At 36.8% G+C, this 18,066-nt stretch overlaps 3 protein-coding genes across 3 annotated transcripts; 2 read left to right on the forward strand and 1 right to left on the reverse strand.

Moving 5' to 3' along the window:
• LOC136249466 (uncharacterized) lies at nt 1-6,190 on the forward strand. The gene is made up of 18 exons (XM_066041479.1): nt 1-122; nt 1,340-1,793; nt 1,856-1,956; nt 2,322-2,419; nt 2,466-2,553; nt 2,605-2,690; nt 2,741-2,797; nt 2,849-2,964; nt 3,021-3,130; nt 3,203-3,298; nt 3,351-3,519; nt 3,567-3,707; nt 3,774-3,812; nt 3,866-5,104; nt 5,173-5,427; nt 5,478-5,603; nt 5,652-5,690; nt 5,747-6,190. Exons 1-18 carry the CDS (start codon nt 39-41, stop codon nt 6,061-6,063), a joined length of 3,615 nt encoding a protein of 1,204 aa, XP_065897551.1. The 5' UTR covers nt 1-38; the 3' UTR covers nt 6,064-6,190.
• An 800-nt stretch (nt 6,191-6,990) lies between these two features.
• Nucleotides 6,991-15,412, reverse strand: LOC136249473 (DPH4 homolog). The gene is made up of 4 exons (XM_066041484.1): nt 15,246-15,412; nt 11,675-11,813; nt 9,559-9,627; nt 6,991-7,248 (listed from the first exon to the last, which is right to left on the reverse strand). Exons 1-4 carry the CDS (start codon nt 15,351-15,353, stop codon nt 7,088-7,090), a joined length of 477 nt encoding a protein of 158 aa, XP_065897556.1. The 5' UTR covers nt 15,354-15,412; the 3' UTR covers nt 6,991-7,087.
• On the forward strand, nt 15,391-17,582 carry LOC136249472 (E3 ubiquitin-protein ligase TRIM71-like). Its single transcript, XM_066041483.1, has one exon. The coding sequence runs from the start codon at nt 15,454-15,456 to the stop codon at nt 17,503-17,505; it is 2,052 nt and encodes a 683-aa protein (XP_065897555.1). The 5' UTR covers nt 15,391-15,453; the 3' UTR covers nt 17,506-17,582.
• The last annotated feature ends 484 nt before the right edge of the window (nt 17,583-18,066 follow it).

Consider the following 18,066-nt stretch of genomic DNA (forward strand, 5'->3'; position numbering starts at 1 on the left):
TTAAGCCGCTTGCGCTAAAAGTATATACAGTAATAAGCATGACCGTCTACTTGAGAACGTTTCTTGTCTTCTTTGGTGTAACGTTAAGTTATGGGATACAACACGCGTGCATTCACGACATGGTATGAATGAATAATAGCTGTATGGATGCACTATTTAGTGCCGTGTATGTTTAATATGGGTGTGGCTGACCTGAATTATAAACCCCTAGTCTCGAGCCCAGTCTCACGTGGCAGACCGGTTTTGTAAAGAATGAAAAAAGGTGGTCTGACACTAACTATTATTGTAAAAGAGAAGAAGCCAGGCATGCACCCATCATAGATTTATAAACCTTGGGTACCTGGGGTTTATAAATCTATGCACCCATGTATCACAGGTGTAAAAAAATGGCATACCATCTCTATTAATGCTGTTGTTATGAAAATGCTTGGTGCTGTCACACCTCCAATATGCTGTTATTGAATGTACAACTGCAGTCCGACAGTTTTGCCAATGTTCCACTTTGTCACCTTTCATTTTCTCAATGATATTTTCCATTCAGCGGTGGAACCCTGTGTCTTTGGGAACAAGGGAAGCATCATACAGTGATTTTATCTCTTATATTAAAACATATTTTTGATTAATTGTAGAGATGTTGTTCTCTATTGTGTGTATGTGTATGTGTGTGCTTACCAAGGGCGTCAGAGTAGGTGCGACCAGTGAGGCCAGAGCCTCACCACTTTTTGGCTCAGTGAAATTAAACTTGATGAAGCCAAACTAAAAATAGTTAAAACAACACTAATCTAACCTGTCTTTCACTCATGTTGACTTTGTCTGTATTAAGCGCCTCTAAAAATAATTAGCGTTATACTAGCTTTAGCTGCTTTGGAAAGACTTTATACTATTTATTAATAGACCCAAATGATAAGGTTAGGAGTTAAACAGTATTATGGAGGTGCTTATTGGTCAGTCTCCATTGAACACTTGTACACAATACTACAACCAGAGTGTCTCCAAATGGCATCTCTAAATGTACAATTGTAAAAATTTCCTGGGGGCATCATGCCCCAGACTGAGCCTTACCACTTTCACTTTTACTCTGACGCCCCTGGTGCTTAGGTAACTTATTGTTTGTTTTCAGTTTCCTTCTTGTAGTGGTGTTTATAGTTTTGCATATTGCAAATTTGCACATGTTTGTATTATGCCTCTGGCAGGAAAGAACAGTTATTGCCAACTGTCTAGAGTTTAAATCATAAATCCCAACCCTTGTAGATACAATACTACATGTTTATGGGCTGACTTGTCTATAATTATGTGTGGGATTCTGCAAATATTAAAGCAGACTTTTCTCTGATTTTAGATAGCTGAAAGACACCCTCATATTGTTAACATTGGTGGTGATGGAGGAACATTGGATAAAAGACAAGCTACTGTAGAATACTCCTACATCAGAATTCATGCCCATTTCACAGACGTTGATCCTTCAGTAATGTCACTTGTGCAGTCACCGGATAGTTCAGTATTCAGTAGCATTGAGACATTGGAGAGAATTCTAATGGTTCATCCAGTACAAGGAAATCTTACTGTACCACCATTGTGTGAGAGCTACTATACATCTGGGGATAACCTTGATAAGTGTGCAGGTCCTATTCAGAGCAACTATAACTGTGGAGAATTGGCAGTTGTTCCTTCTGATTACGTTGGCACTATAGAAGTGTGTTATTCTGCAAATGGGCTATGTGCTTTGGAGGGACTGGATGGTACTGGGATCCCTGATAGTGACTTTTTACTATTTGTATCAGCATCTTCAACAAGTAAGGAAAATTATAATGATCACTTCTGGAAACTTTATTTTACGCCTTCTATTTTTGTATAGATGATTGCAGTGGTGGGACATTGGCATATGCTTCGACATGTATGTTGGATAGCAGTGATAATTACAGACCAGTGGCTGGGTACATCAACATTTGCCCTTTGGTAAGTGGCCTGACCACTGCACACAACATTTGCAATTGTGAATTAGTGCCATACTCATTTAAAATTTTGATCTGCATAGCTATACTTACACTGAACCTCACACACACATCAGATGTTCAAATAGTGTTTGATGAAAGCTGTGCAGCTGAATCTGAACACCATGTGGTCTTCACAGGTGTGCATTGTCTGTTCTTCTTCTCTATGAGCAGCTAATGTACAATATTAACTCATGCAGTTATCATACATTTGTGATAGTACTATATTCAATGCAAAGGATAGATTGTTTGAACTGCCACTTATATATGCAATCCTTATTAAAACCTTATACTGTGCAGGGTGTGAAATTGACGTGATTATGTTTGCAGTCTCTTGAAGATTTTCGTGATCAACCAACTCTTGCCTTCAATCTTATTCTACATGAGATAATGCATGCGCTTGGGTTCTCCAGCAGTTTATTTGACTGGTAAGTTCACTATACACAAATGAATGAAAATTATTCGACCACTAAGGTTTGTGGATGAGAATGGCGATAATTATTCTCCTAGTAGGATCATGTCCAATCCATATGGTCGAGCAACTATTTTTACAGGTCCAAAGGTTAGTCACAAGTCAATAAAATATAACTACCATGAAAATATTCCAATATAGACAGTAGAGCTTGCAAGGTCATATTATTCCTGTGAAAGCCTCCAAGGTTTGTTGCTTGAGAATGAAGGAGGTTCCGGCACAGCAAGGTATAATAGTTAGTTAATATACTATGTGATTCAACATGGCCATATTTCAGTTCTCACTGGGAAAAGCGAACCCTCCATCATGAAATTATGAATGGATTCACTTCTGTGTATGTTTAAAAGTGTAATGTATGCTGTGTGCAACTGTTACATGGTACTAGTGACTATGAAATTCTCAGTGAGCTATCAATAGCTTTCTTTGAAGACACTGGTTGGTACAAGGCTAACTACACAGCACTGTCTGACCTGAACCAAAATAGCTTGCAATGGGGGAAAGGTACTCATAGTAGTTCTCCATGCAAGTTCAGTCAACGCATTTCCATTGTATTGCAGATCAAGGCTGTTCATTTATAAATGAGCGATGCCATAGCACTGATGTATTCCCATACTTGTGTGATGAAGATAAAAATTATGACATCTGCACTTATGATCATCTATCAAAGGTACATACATAGGGAGTCTAAGGACATATGATACTATGGTGAAGCTTAATTCTAATAACCAATATTCAATAGGGATACTGCTCTAGTGGATACAGTGGATTTGATGGCTGTCCTGTAGCACTAGCTGATGGTTTCACAGATTACTGTCGAACTGAACTGGATGCGATGGTAATGCCATATAAACATTGCACATTTACACAAGCAACGTACATGTATATAGCCTGCAGAAGAAATAGAAAGTTATGGCAGTGACTCTATTTGTGTTGATGGTGTACGATCTTCATCCTACAGTTGTGGCACATATGTCACAAAGCCAGCAGTACTACTGTGTCTTTCACAAGCTACACTCATAATTAATAACACTCACCAATATGTTTTGTACCTACAGGGTAAGGGTTTTATTACATGCCATGTTGCACAGTATCATATTATACAGGTGAAGCATATGCTTGTAGAGACAATCATGCTCTAATAACTCATGCAAATTGGGTGGTATTTTGTCCTCCAACAGATGAAGTGATACCACAATCTCAGATGTATGATGATTTATCAAACCTGTCTTCAACATCACAGACTGGTACGTATATGTGAATGATCTCATTATACAATGATTTATAACTTTATACCTTTTTCTTGCATCCAGCTGTTGTTGCCTATGATGATCTTGGAGCTTTGATAATCTGTAAGTGATCAACTTATTAGTACATTAACTATTCAACTGCGCATCTGTTATAGCAACTGAGAAGAATGTTGTAGCATTTGGCATTACAACATTTTTAACTGACACTAGTATACAACTGTATATCAACTCACTTCAAAATGTCATGGTTCCTATTTGTCATCTATTCGGCTGTATGGCTTGTACTGGTCCTTTGGAAGTAGAGAACAACACAACAGTATTGGTTGAAGACAACATAATATTCTCAGTGAAATATGACATGCTGACAGCTACAGCAATGTTCATGAACACAGAAGCACAATCATCTGGCTACACTCTGTTGTTGATGTTAGATCCACATGTACAACACTCTTTTGTGTATTACACAGCATCTGTTGACTTCATGGATATTCAAGTAGAATCCAATAGCAATAATATCCTATACCTTATGGCATTAACAGATAACACCGAAGTTAGAATTGCCCCTAGTAGAGATGTTAGCATTAATGGAAGGATGGTTCTTTATGGTGAGGAACATATATCAGTGTTAAACATAGGAGAAACAGTGGCAGTAACTAGCAGTGAAGACCTAACTGGTTCTAGAGTGACTACTAGCAAGACAGCATCACTTTATTCTGGACAAACTTGCAAAACAGGTCAATTCAGTAACTGTTCAGTACAAATTCAACAAATTCCGCCATATAATTCATGGGGAAACAGTTTTATTTTATACACAAATATTAGTAGTAGAGATGGGTTGATTGGTGACAAATTTAAGATAACAGCACCTGATACTGGTGCAAATGTGTTGTTTATTTGTACTGATGATGGAATTGTTTATGACTACAATAATTTTACTCTTGGCTTTCGACAACACTCCGTTTCAACCACTGTCCATAAATACTGTGTGGTTAGTTCTGATGAAAGTATTTTAGTACTTCAATTTCAGCGCAGCAATTTGTTGGACACTTTCTCAACAGTTGTACCAGCTGAGATTCAGTATACGGATTATTATGTCTTCAATGCTTATGAAAATTTTATAAGTATTGCAGTACTAACTGTTAAAACAGAAAATTCTACCGTTGCTCCTTTATTGTTAGACGATTCTCTTGTTGAAGTAAACTGGGAACAAATTGAACTGGATGGAGATACGTTTTCTTATGCTACTTTAACACTCAATGCTGGTAGGCATACTCTAACCTTCTCTGGAAACAATATTAAATTTGGAGCTATTTTGTATGGATTCAATGGGACAGACACGTATGCATTGCCAGCTGGTATGGAACTTAATCTAACTACAGACTTACCATTTCAAGGTGCAGTAGATTATATATGTATCCTGTATTTATACATTTAGTTTTATATGCTGTATTGTATTCTTTAGCCCCTTCAGTAGTTCAAGAAGCTTTGGTTACACTAGTTAATGGAGAAGTTAATGTAACCTGGTCACCTCCAGCTATTCCCAATGGAGCAATCAACCAATATGTGGTGCAGAGGATTAATGCTAGTGGGAAGTATTTTGAGCACATTGCAGGAAATCAACACACTGCAACACTGCCGTATTACAGTGATGCTCTAGTGTTCATTGCTGTCATTAATCTGTATGGCCAGAGCAGATTCATACATGCAAAACCAAAAGGTATTGGTAACAACTGTATATGGTATAGTATTCTAGTGTAACACATGCAGAGCCTTGTCTTCCATCTCCCTGTATCAATGGTGGCAGTTGTACTGTAGAAAATAACCAAAATATGGAAACTTTTAGATGTAACTGTAGTTCATCTTTCACTGGTACATATTGTGAAACTGTGATTGGTAAGTATCAACAAATATATATCTGTTAGTACTATATACATTATGCAGCAATACCACCAACAGAAACTCCAACAGTTAATGATCCAGGTAACATATAGCTACCCACTAAACAATGGTTTGCATCAATAAATCAATACATGCAGGTTCAGATTCTTCGGGTTCAGATTCTGGCGAGCTAATTATTATTATAGTGGCCTCTGTTACTGGTACGGCAGTTGTACTGATAATGCTTGGACCACTTTTAGCTCTATACATCCGTAAAAAGCTCATCCACCGAGCAAAAATTGTTGACATATCACAAATTTCAAAGTCTATTGCAGCACAAGAAACACAATCTTCTCTACTCAAGACTCAGTTTATGGTAAATGATAGCAACAAAGCTGTCTATTACATAAATTTTTCACAAAGTCCAATGATGAACAGTAAAAGTAGTATTGCAGAGACAACAGATTCATCCTAATTTTTAAATGTTCCCCATTATATTGTGTTAATTCTCTACATGCATATTTATCTATATTGTACGATATGAAAACTGCATTTATTGTAATACTGCAATATATTTACATATGAAGTCATATTACATCTGTTATTGCTATTTGGGCTGAAATGATTGTAAACTCTGTTTTATTGCTACTTGTAGCCCTACCTTTGTGGCATGTTGTATACCGGATCACCATGCATGCAGTAGTAACATTTCAAGTACACACAAAAGTGTTTTTGCAACTGTTCCCAGCAAGCAGAATGTACTAAATTCCATAAATCAAACTCCACAGCCTTTATAAAGTCATTCACTTCTTGATGACTAATACATCATGTAAATTAATAAGTAATGGATTATGATCTTAACGAGTACTCAAGTACCAAATTTATTATCCGAATGCTAGCGTCTTGAGTATTTGCAATATATGTCCCTGTTTCTTTTGGTAGTTTAGTGATTCTTTACCTCTGTGTCTTGTGTGTTTATATTTTAGAGGAGACAGTACAGTAGACCCTCGGTTATCCCAATGTGTCTCAGGCAATAGTAAAAGCGTTCGGATAAGTGAATAGTTTGGAAAATTGAAGCCAATATATTTATATAGTGTTTAAATACTCTAATAGAACATGCACCTGTACTCAAAATACTCTAGTAGAATAATGATTTCCAAGTTCGGGTAACTGAGGAGATGTATTGTAAAGTACACGGACTATGGAGAAGTACCCGATGACCCAGTCTGCTTCAAGACAGAGGGATTAAAAACTTTGTAGATTATGATACCACAGGAGGCCATTAATGCACTCATGGACTCCTGTGATACACTAATCATGTATAAGCATTAATTATGAACATACAATGTAAAACCATGTAATGATGTAATGCTTTACAGAACCTTACATGCAGTAAAACAAATCCAGTCACATGAAAAAGTTCATTTTACATCCAAGTAGAGATCAGTAACAAATGTACAGACTGTGTTAACATATTTATGGTGGTTGTACATGTACATCTATGTCACACCATTATCAGAATACTGGTTATGTTGATACAACACTCTAATAGTCAAGGAACACACATCACAACATGTTAGGTCTATTCCACTCGTTAAATCATCCTCAGTGATTGTATACTGACCACCACATCGGCAGGTAGTTGTGTACACTCCTTCACCTGTGAAATTTGCAATCAATAGATGAATTAGGTATACAGGCTGGGGCTACGATGCTTAGGGAACGCTCTATTAGAGTGTTTCCCAGTTGTGCCGTACTAAAATAATTTCATGCTCAATATTCCATGGGATATTTTTCACGAAAGTGTTTATTCCATTAATATAAAATTGATTGCATTTTAAAACCTACCTGTAATCTCAAACATTACTGATCAAACAATACAGTAGTACTGTTTAGGTAGGGATTGCCCCAAAAATTTCACACGCCGCCCAAAATTCTACCTTTGAAAATCATCCTAGAGACACCTTATGTAACAAAAATCACTTTACAGAATAATACTAGTTCATATAATATATAACAAAACACATAGTATAGTGCTGTAGCTCCCAAAATTGGCAATATTGTGCACTTTTTCATAAAGCCATGAAACTTTCCACATAAATAGTAGTCCTCAATACATGTAATTTTAGATATAGTGCCATCGCTGATTTGACCTTTGGTGACCTTTACAACCATTTTTGTACAGAAAATTGATCATTTTTGTCTTTAATTCCCTGAGGCAGTAATTACCTTGTTAAAACATGGTACCAAACAAAAGATCTTGCTGATAGTAACAGCTTGGTTTTTATTTGAAGTCAATAGGTGATTTCATTGCAAAGTTATGATCATTTTTATTAGCTGCAAAATTTGATAAATTTACCTGCCTTCGAGGTGTGAATTACCTGTGGGCAGATAATTATGTGTAAATTTATCAAATTTTGCAGCTAATAAATATGATCATAACTTTGTAATGAAGTCACCTATTGACTTCAAATAAAAACCAAGTTGTTTCTATCAACAAGATCTTTTGTTTGGTACCGTATTCTAACAAGTTAATTACTGCCTCAGGGAGTTAAAGACAAAAATGATCAATTTTCTGTACAAAAATGGCTGTAAAGGTCACCAAAGGTCAAATCAGCGATGGCACTATATCTAAAATTACATGTATTAAGGACTACTATTTATGTGGAAAGTTTCATGGCTTTATGAAAAAGTGAACGATTTTATGGTTGTGCCGCTATACTAACAGGTGGCCGGATCTAGAATTTATCAAAACTCAAATTTTAGTCCCACTGCCTCATTAACCACAGTCGCAAGCCAAATGAAGCAGCGCACAGCCACCATTTTATGCTACAATAACAAACTCACCAGTGGGATGTGCCTTTGGGGTTCCGGTGAGTGTAGGCCTTCTGTGCCTTGCCTTTTCTTTCATCTTCAATCAGGTTGCTTGCCTTCTTCATCCAACGAAACCATATCAAGGCATTAATTTTCGTATCAACACTTTCTTTCAGCAGCACCACAGAATTATTTCAAAGCTGGATTTCAGAAGCGCTTCAGTCTCGGTGCTACCATAAGAGGTATGCTACATAGCTAGATATCTGCAACTTCGTGATTAGGATCCCATTCACGATAGGTTTGTGACCACACCCATCAAATAAAGATCTAATAGTGATAGAGTACAGAGACCACACTTCTTAACAATCTAGCTATTTACTTAACAGTAAACAAGATGGCCTCACCCCTTATTGGTCTAGCTAGCCGTTGGACTCAAAATACTCTAATACAACAGTCATATGTGATATTCTAATAGAACAAGTGACACTGTAGCTAGCTGTGTTACAACAAAACACTAAACAAACTAGAATTGTTAATTTAAAAAATGAAGTAGGGATCTTTGCAATAAAAAGTAGTGAAACAACAGATGAATGATGGTATTACAGCATAGCTCTGTGAGAACTTTGGCAATTAGATATAACAATTATTTTGTTCAATGCCAAAGTAGGGACTCCTACCATCAATCATCTCTTGTTTCACTACTTTTTATTGCGTGGATCCCTACTTCATTTTTAAATTAACAATTTAAAATACTTGTATCATTGCCATTTTAACAGATTCACGAAGCTTTACTACTGTATAAAGAGTAACATCTGGTACAAACCAAATAGAGAATTACTGACTTAAACGACTATACTGGAGCCTTAATGCAGCAGCCTTGATATCATAACTTCATAAAAACAGGGGCACAGTGGACCTTTCATTTTCAAACACTAACTTATACGTCCCTTTTTCTTGTATATTACATTTTAGTCATCAAATTTACAACTCTGTACTTTAAAACCTTTGTAACTGTGGTATTAAGTGACACAGAAAAGCACAACCAGATCATTTATGAGAACAATTAATTACTCTAATAGAGCAATTACCATACAGTATTATGAACTCTTGCTACAAATATAATTCTGAGGTTCCACTCACTGTACAAAGTACTTACTTTCATCATACAACATGTCAGAAAGATCAATCTCCTCACTGATAGGATAATCTTGTGTTAATAGTTTGGCTACAGTAAGGCAATATGCCCATGTAAATAAATAGATGCCAAGATATACACACACATTCCGTAATTGATAATGTTTAGGTAACAATACTAAAGTGAGGTGGGACTTGCACGTTACATTGAGACCTTATGTATCCTTAGTAATCACCTTGCTACAGTAGACAATAAAAGATCACTGTTGACTGTAGTTGATATCTGGCTACTAAAATTTTTTTGTTTATTGTTTACCTTTCTTTCCTTCACACTTTCAGATCATATTTGTTGTACTGTGTATCTCACAGTACATTCATCCTTGGTCATTCTATAGGACAGATTTTGGAGGGGTCTCTAAACACATTATTTTGTATTATTATTTATTGTTCTGTAGACTGATTTGCACCATACTATTTGCATTCTGAAAGTGACACCAAAATTTATAGTCACTGGACGTGTTGGAGATAGTCTATAAATCAATTCCTGAAGAAGTGCAGACCAAACTCATAACTGAACACACATAATCATGTTGTATTGGGAGTTGAGGTTCACTAACTTCAACAATGTGCCAATTTACATGCTTAGTGGATGAAACACAAACAAAACTACCACCCACTTTACCAATTCTACTAAAGAAATTTCAATAACAATAGCAATCACTCTTAAACCTTCATTATTGCATAAGAGTACCTGCTAAGGCTGCTTATGTGTTTTACCTATGGGACCTCATGAACTTCTACGTTGTGACAACTATTATATCGATTTTCTGTATCTGAACACATTTGTTCCTAGAAAGTCTTCAGATAATTTGAAGTCCATTGGTTTATATACAGAGCTCCGTTCAGTTACTCTAACAAAACATACACTTCTAGAATAGAACACACACTAGTGATGACACACTCAAATTGAACAGACACTTGAGGTGTTCAGATAACTGAGGATACACTGTATGTGCAAATTACAAATCATCTTTCATACTGTGTGGTTGCTAGATGTCATAAGTAACTACGTATAGTGGTTGCTAGCAGTAACCACATCTCATGTAGTTATGAACACTTGCCATTACACATGTCTACTATTAAAATGCCCTATGACACGACCCCATGAAAAAATGCACAATTAGCTAGGACTGAAGGATTTCAGTACTCGGATAGTAAAATTGGTACTTGAGTACTCGTTATGACTACATGACCCAGCTCACATGATGCATTTGCAATCAGGTAGTGACACAATGAAGGCCATGTAGGGTTTGATTGGCGTTATTTCTTGTCAGGAACACTAACGTCAGTACTTCAATAAAGTGTGTGGATCATTGTTGTTACTGGAAAAGCTGTAAACTGCTTAAAGTCAGTATAAAACATGTCAAATGGGTATGACTACAAGTAGCTAGTGTTCGTGAGTACTCAATTGTTAACTCTAGAGAGTACTCGAATACCAAAAACATGATCATCCCAAAATTAGCATTTGGAGTTGCTTCATAGTGACTTATACCCCGTTTCATATTGAGCTGAGCCCTGAGAAAACAGCAAAAAATGTAAAGTGGATGTTTTCTCAGCATTTCAGACAACCGGATGATTTAGACCATTCATAATGTTTTGTGGAATGTTTGCCCTCTAGGTAGAAGTGACCCAACAGGTCGAAAAACAATGTAAATCATTTCATCTGTCTCATTAGAGCATATACGACTGCTCTATTAGAGTATCTTAATCTTCACAAGTGCTGAAGTCCCTATGAAATAAAGCAAGGGAATTCCATTTCCTTACCCTTTCCTATCCATAAAATCTATTACTGCTTGCACAAGATCTACAGCCATTTTAAGCACCTTTTTCCAGAGATCACATGATTTACATTTATTGTTGAGTTAGCAAAATGACGATCCAGAGCATCTAAGATTAAATGAACATTGTTCAAAAGTAGTACAGCCTAAATTGTCTAAACAGAATATTTTTCAAGGTCTGCAATGTTGATGATTGCAAATAAAACCACAGGTAATAAATCTTAAACAGTTGGATAAAATTGTATTGCTTTTGGCAGAAAATAACATTTTCACAAGGTGTATATATGTATTTACCCTCACCTTTGTTGACAGTATTATACTGATCACGTGCAGCAGGATCACTCAACAAATGATAGGCTTCTTCAATAGACACAAAAGTGCTCAAAGCCTGTTTCCGTTCCTCATCACTAACATCTGGTGGCAACTTGTCAGGATGGTACTACACAATAAAGATAAATCTGTGATTAAAGATACCGGAGGATCGCTCAAACACAAGCTTTTAAATCTTCATGAATAGTTGGCCTATGGACCTCTACCAACTTGGCATTTATATTTGTAATATCGTATAGCCTTAACTACCGCATAGCCTAAATATTTCAAGGGGCAAATTTTTCGAGGTTGAGCAATGTTGCTAAAAACAAAATTTTCGCGGATTTGCAAACACTCCCCAAAATGTATTAGACTACATGGATGTCTAAATATTTCAAGGGTAAAATTTTCGCTGATAATGTCCAAAACCGTGAAATCAGCAAAAAAGTCCCCCCTCGAAATATAGGGGGAAATTTTAAAGGTTAACCCAGATTTGCTGTTGTCGAGTAATGCATCTCCAGAACTGTAACTGCATACCTATCTGAGCCATTATCTGTGCAACGCATGGAACTGCAAGTCATTAAAATTTGTATCCATAGTAGCCATTACTGCACCTTTTTACTACACAATATTTTATAAACAATACTAAGATTCAGCAAGTTCCATAAGCCAAGCACTTAGGAGTTCATATTGATGAAACACTTTCTTGGGGAACTTCCACGTTAATTTTGTATAGATGCAACAAAGTAAATAATGTCCGAGCATTTTTGCAGTGTAATTTAAGACAATCTCCAACAAGTGCAAGGGAAAGATGCCACATTAGAGTACGCTTGTGTAGTTTGTTCACCCTATACTCTGATAAACTAGAAAAGTACAAAAGAAAGGAAAACAGCAAGATTTGTATGTAATGATTTTTCAATCTACTCTAGTGTCACTAACATGTTAAATGGACAACACTTCAAGTTAGAAGGGAAAACCTGAGACTGATAATGATCTATACAATTGTTAACAATCTTGTTGAAATTGAAACAGGGAATTCACTTATCAGGAATAATTTACCCACCTGAGGGCATTCAAATAGATTCAAGCAACCATTTACCAGAGTTAAATATTCATTTATCCTGATGCAATTAAATTGTGGAACAAATTACCAGATACTATAATTAATTGTACAACTTTAAAGATCTAATTAACAGTTAATAATATTTACACACACACCACACCTTTTATGTACGTTAACATTCGCTTTACACTCGTGTTACACTGGCTTGCTGAGTTCTGTACATTACAAATAATTAATTACAATCTCTTAGAATGGATTAAAAACTTCTTATCTAACAGAAAACAACAAGTTATATAAGTCTCGTTCCTCTCCAGTCTCCAGCGGTGTCCCTCAAGGATCTGTTAGGCCCTTTACTTTTCACTATGTTTGTCAATGGCATTCCATCAATTGTGTCTAGCCCTGTGTTCATGTTTGCAGATGATACAAAGATTTTACGTGCAATAGGAAACGATGAAGACTACATTACATTACAGAATGACTTAAATCACCTTTACAGATGGTCACAAGTCTGGCAATTGAAATTTAACATCTCCAAATGTAAGCATCTCCATTATGGCCCAGCTCACCATCATGGCTTCTATTATCTTAATGGAATTCCAATTGACACAGTTACATCCCACAACGACCTCAGAATTATCTTTGATGACAAGCTTAAGTTCCATGATCATACCACTAAAGTCACACACAACCAAAGCTAATCGAATACTTGGTATGATCATGAAATCCCTTTGACTCAGATATGTTATCTAAGTTGTTTACCACACTATAGTATATTCACGTTGAACCGAATCCTGAAAAACGGCTAAAAATTAAAAGTGGATTTTTCTCAACAGAGTCAACATTTCAGTCAACCAGATGATTATTGGTAACAGCAAAGGTGTCAACGTACGGTTTGGCTCCATTACAAGTTCGGGAAAGGGCTGTATTGGACACTGTATTTATATGGCTTCCCCATAGGAAATGTATTGTGAAAATTTTGATTGACCGTAAATACTATATCTAACATTTGAACAACAAGATTTTGAAATATTTTTAGCGGGTCAAGCAGTACTACAAATGAGCCAAATTTCAAGATCATGTGTAATTGCATCCATGAGTTATTAAATGTTTTTGAGGGTTCAGCTCAACATGAACATACTATAGTTCGACCCATCTTGGAATACAGCAATGCCATTTGGGAACCACTATTTACCCTTGATCAGAGAAAGGTTGAAAAGGTACAACGTAGAACTACCCATCTCCTCCTACACTGAGAGGCTGTCACTACTATCCTTACCATCACTGTTGTATAGACGCCAGAGGGGTGGTCTAATTTTTCTAATTCTTAACGACTACTTCAGCTCTAACTTTACTAATCTATACACCTACTCCACTACTACTGTTACCAGGGAACAGTTGTTTAGGCAACACATTCAAGATTATTATGCAGATCTAATTACTTTATGAACAGAGTGATTACAGTTTACCTACCTCTGTTTTGTTTTTAATTTTTGTTTTTATCTGCTTTACCAGTTAGGCACTGGAGGGCGAACACTGGAGGCAAAGCCTGTACGAGGTGTTTACCACCAGCCAAGGAACCTTAGCTAAAATCGTTGACTAAAGTGAAACGGAAAAAATCCATCCCTAGCCTGCCTTTGATCTGCAGGCCACCCGGATACCGGCCAAGCGCCACACTCGGTGTGGTCAAACCAGGGAGGCCAGCTAACTAGGGGAAAGTTGTTCTGTTTTAGAAAATACTTCAATTAACACCCTTTAAATCGCAGTTAGATAATTATTTACATTTTAGATTTACTTTTGCATAATGTTAATGCATTGATCGGGTATACAGGCTTTGCCTTTACCCGTATTTAATCATAATCATAATAGATAAATTTCATAAGAAATTTTAAACCGTTGCCCCTAGCAACCTGAATTTTGCATTATTTTGTAGGTGTGAATGTCAAAAGTAACATCTCCAATTTTTAAAAAGATAACATATATAGGTCATGAGATATGACATTCTAAAGTTTGCAGTTTTCCCATACATTATCTATGGGAGGGGGTAACAGTTGCCCCTTCTGGGAAATCACATGGATAATGTATGGGAAAACCACAAATTTCAGAATGTGATATCTCATGATCTATATACTCTGTCCTTATAAAAATTTGGAGAGGTTAAATGTGAGATTCACACCTACAAATAATGTTAAATTGAGAAATGACATTAATTGAATTTGTTGTTTTCCCACACATTATTTATGTGATCGCCCAGAAGGGGCAACTGTTGCCCCCTCTCATAGACAATGTATGGAAAAATGACAAACTTTAAAATGTTACATGTATATCTCATGACCTTTTTATGCCATCTTTTTAAAATTTGGAGATGTTACTATAGACATTTATCCCTACAAATATTGAATTTAGGTTGCTAGGGGCAACTTTAGTTATTATGAAATTCATCCATTACAAAAGGACTACAATTATTTAAGAAGCGCTTATGCATGGAAATTTCAGACTAACCTTTAGAGCCAATTCTTTATACTTTTGTTTTACATCTGAATTACTTGCATTAACTGGGAGACATAAAATAGAATAAGCTTGAAACAACCCGTCCTCTTCACGATCCATTTCACGCACGACCGGTTATTAGACCGCGCACCTGGAGCTTATTATAGCGAGTCAAATTTGTCCTTTTACAAGTCCTTTTCATTTCCAGAGTCGTTTCCAAATGGCATACCAAAGCGAAGAATCTACGTTAAGCAAGAAAGATGAATGGGAAGAAATAGAAGAGGAGATTACTTGTTCAATATGTGATGAAGTGTTTACCGAACCAAAGACAATTCCGTGTCTGCACACGTTCTGTGAGAACTGCATCAAGTCCGCCATAGAGGTAGGGAAACAGATGGGAAGGGATGTTTGTTGTCCAGTGTGTCGAGCAGGGCTACCAGAAGACCTGAAAGCGGTGCCGACAAACTTTTCCACCAAACGATTGATCGAAATATTCAAGAAGCGGCAATCATCAATGAAACAGAAAGCCGGAAACGAAATGAAATGCGGTGGATGCGAAGAAAATAATCTCGCCATTATGTGGTGTGCAGATTGTGAATGTTTGTTGTGTGAAGATTGCTATAAACCTCATGGCACAATGAAATTCTTCAAGTCACACAAAACTGTGACAGTCGACGATTTTATGCGAACACCCAAGGAAATGCTAAGCACTCATTCTAAACTGCAGTATTGCAGTAATCATAGTGCCCAACTATTGGATCTCTTTTGTACAACTTGTAACACTTTGATCTGTCGAGACTGCACCTATGTTGATCACAAAGACCACCAGTACAACTTTGTCGATAAACTAGCTGATATGGAACGTGAGAAGGTCAAATTGTTAGCTGCTTCACTGAAGGTGACACTGAAACAAGTAAGAGCTGCCATTAAGAAAGTGGAGGCTTCTGGTCATGAAATTGAAAAGAAATATGAGGAGGAAGTTGCACAGCAAATAAAACAAGTCTACCACCAGCTGCACCAGTATCTTGAGCAACAAGAGTGCAATGACCTACAAGAAGCAGATGCCACAAGGAATAGCTTATGTGATTCTCTTAATTGCCAGAAAGAGGAGTTAAAATTTTTAGAACAGTTGCTGGTCAGCTGCGATGATTTTGTTTCTGATGTTTCCATGGCACAAAAGTCTCCACAGCTGCTGACATACAGCAGGTATATTACTAGTAGAGTAGATGAATTAACAAGTAAGGTACAGCAAGCTAAGCTTGATCCAGTTTGTGAAGCAAACCAGTTGATGTTGTCCAGTGTTAATTGTGATACCAGCGTTAATAAACTTAAGTCTCTTAGCACTCGTTTAATACAGGTCCCCAAGGACGGTGCAGTTAGCAGTGATAATCTGGCAAATGTTAAGGCTTCATCGACTATCCGAGATTATGCATCCATCCAGCAGCCAGTACAAGTCATCGACAAATATAGTGCTAAGCAAAAGAAATTATGGTGGCCTTACCTTTTGGCTATAGCGCCAAATAATAGGCTTATTACTCGTGACTATTCTACCGATTGTAAACGCATGCTGGTATTAGATGATCGGTTACAGTATTTCTGTGATATTGGAGTAGGATCCTACAAGTGTCCCACTGGATTAGCCGTGAGCAAGTTGGGTTATTTGTACATTGCAGAATTTATCCACGGCTGCATTAAAAAGTTTAAACTGTCAGGGGGAGAATTATTGTTAAAATTTGGCTCTCTTGGTGCAGGTAATGGCCAGTTTCAAAATCCTCGTGGCTTGTTATCCTCCCAGTCTGACCAGCTGTTCGTCTGTGATAGTGGTAATGACAGAATTCAGGTGCTACAAAATGATAAATACTCCTACTCATTCGGTCGACATGGAAAAGACCCAGGTAAATTTGATTGCCCAGTTGCATTGTCAATGAACAATGCAGAAGATCTTCTATTCATCACTGAGCTTAAGAATCACCGGGTCCAAGTTTTCTACCCTGCAGGCCAATTCATTAGGGTGTTTGGTGACTTTTCTTCCACTTCATATACATTACAAAACCCTTATGGTGTATTCTACACACCTGATGATCATCTTTTGGTCAGTTCTGGTAGAACCAACTGCGTGCTGATATTTAAAGAAGATGGCTCTTTTGTATCTGCCATTGATGGCACTATTCAAGGAAAGGAAATATTTTCTAAACCTGTTGGAGTACTGATGATGAGTAATGGACAGATAATAGTAGCCGGACATGATTCCCACAATTTGGTAGTGTTTTAGTGACAATATTTTGTACATTTTTGTGGTAGTTTTATAGAAGCGATTTTAAAAATTTCTCACCTAGTAATTTGCATTGATAGTATTCAAACCATTTGCTGGCGAGAAGTTGACATTTAAGTATAATTATGCAGGTTGCATGCAGAGTTGATCTCAGATTCCAGCTGTTGTGACTCCTTTGGCACATGCCTAGATTGTGTGTTGCTGGGGATCAAGTCACTACTGAATTTTTTCTGCATTCTTCATGTTTTCATGTGTTTTCTTTTTATTTGCCTTGCTTTTTTACTACAGGTAGAAGAGAAAAGTCTTTCAGCAAAACTCTCTACATAGTGACATCTTTGTAGCTGAACTCTTTACAGGTTTACTTGCTATGCAGCTAAACTCTCCCATTATTTGTAACATAGCTGAACTCATTTTAGGCTTTGTGTAGCTGAACTCTCTACAGGGTGACTTTTAATGTAGTTGAGCTTTCTATAAGGTGACTGGTAACTGAAGTAGAGGTTAAATTTGGCAATTAAGTTGGTGATCTTCTTTAAGGACTTTATAATTATGGTAGTAAATCCC

Source organism: Dysidea avara, chromosome 3 (genome assembly GCF_963678975.1).
Source record: "Dysidea avara chromosome 3, odDysAvar1.4, whole genome shotgun sequence".
In the NCBI taxonomy this organism is placed as follows: domain Eukaryota; kingdom Metazoa; phylum Porifera; class Demospongiae; order Dictyoceratida; family Dysideidae; genus Dysidea; species Dysidea avara.

Bases quoted from the DNA above. Each gene is read 5' to 3' on its own strand.
- LOC136249466 (XM_066041479.1), top strand. From the start codon at position 39: ATGACCGTCTACTTGAGAACGTTTCTTGTCTTCTTTGGTGTAACGTTA. The intron at 2,691-2,740 runs GTATAATAGTTA...GCCATATTTCAG, and splicing joins GGAGGTTCCGGCACAGCAAG to TTCTCACTGGGAAAAGCGAA. The intron at 5,428-5,477 runs GTATTGGTAACA...TAACACATGCAG, and splicing joins CATACATGCAAAACCAAAAG to AGCCTTGTCTTCCATCTCCC.
- LOC136249473 (XM_066041484.1), bottom strand. From the start codon at position 15,353: ATGGATCGTGAAGAGGACGGGTTGTTTCAAGCTTATTCTATTTTATGT. The intron at 11,814-15,245 runs GTTAGTCTGAAA...TTTATTGTGTAG, and splicing joins ATAAAGAATTGGCTCTAAAG to TACCATCCTGACAAGTTGCC. The intron at 7,249-9,558 runs GTAAGTACTTTG...CAAATTTCACAG, and splicing joins TGACATGTTGTATGATGAAA to GTGAAGGAGTGTACACAACT.
- LOC136249472 (XM_066041483.1), top strand. From the start codon at position 15,454: ATGGCATACCAAAGCGAAGAATCTACGTTAAGCAAGAAAGATGAATGG.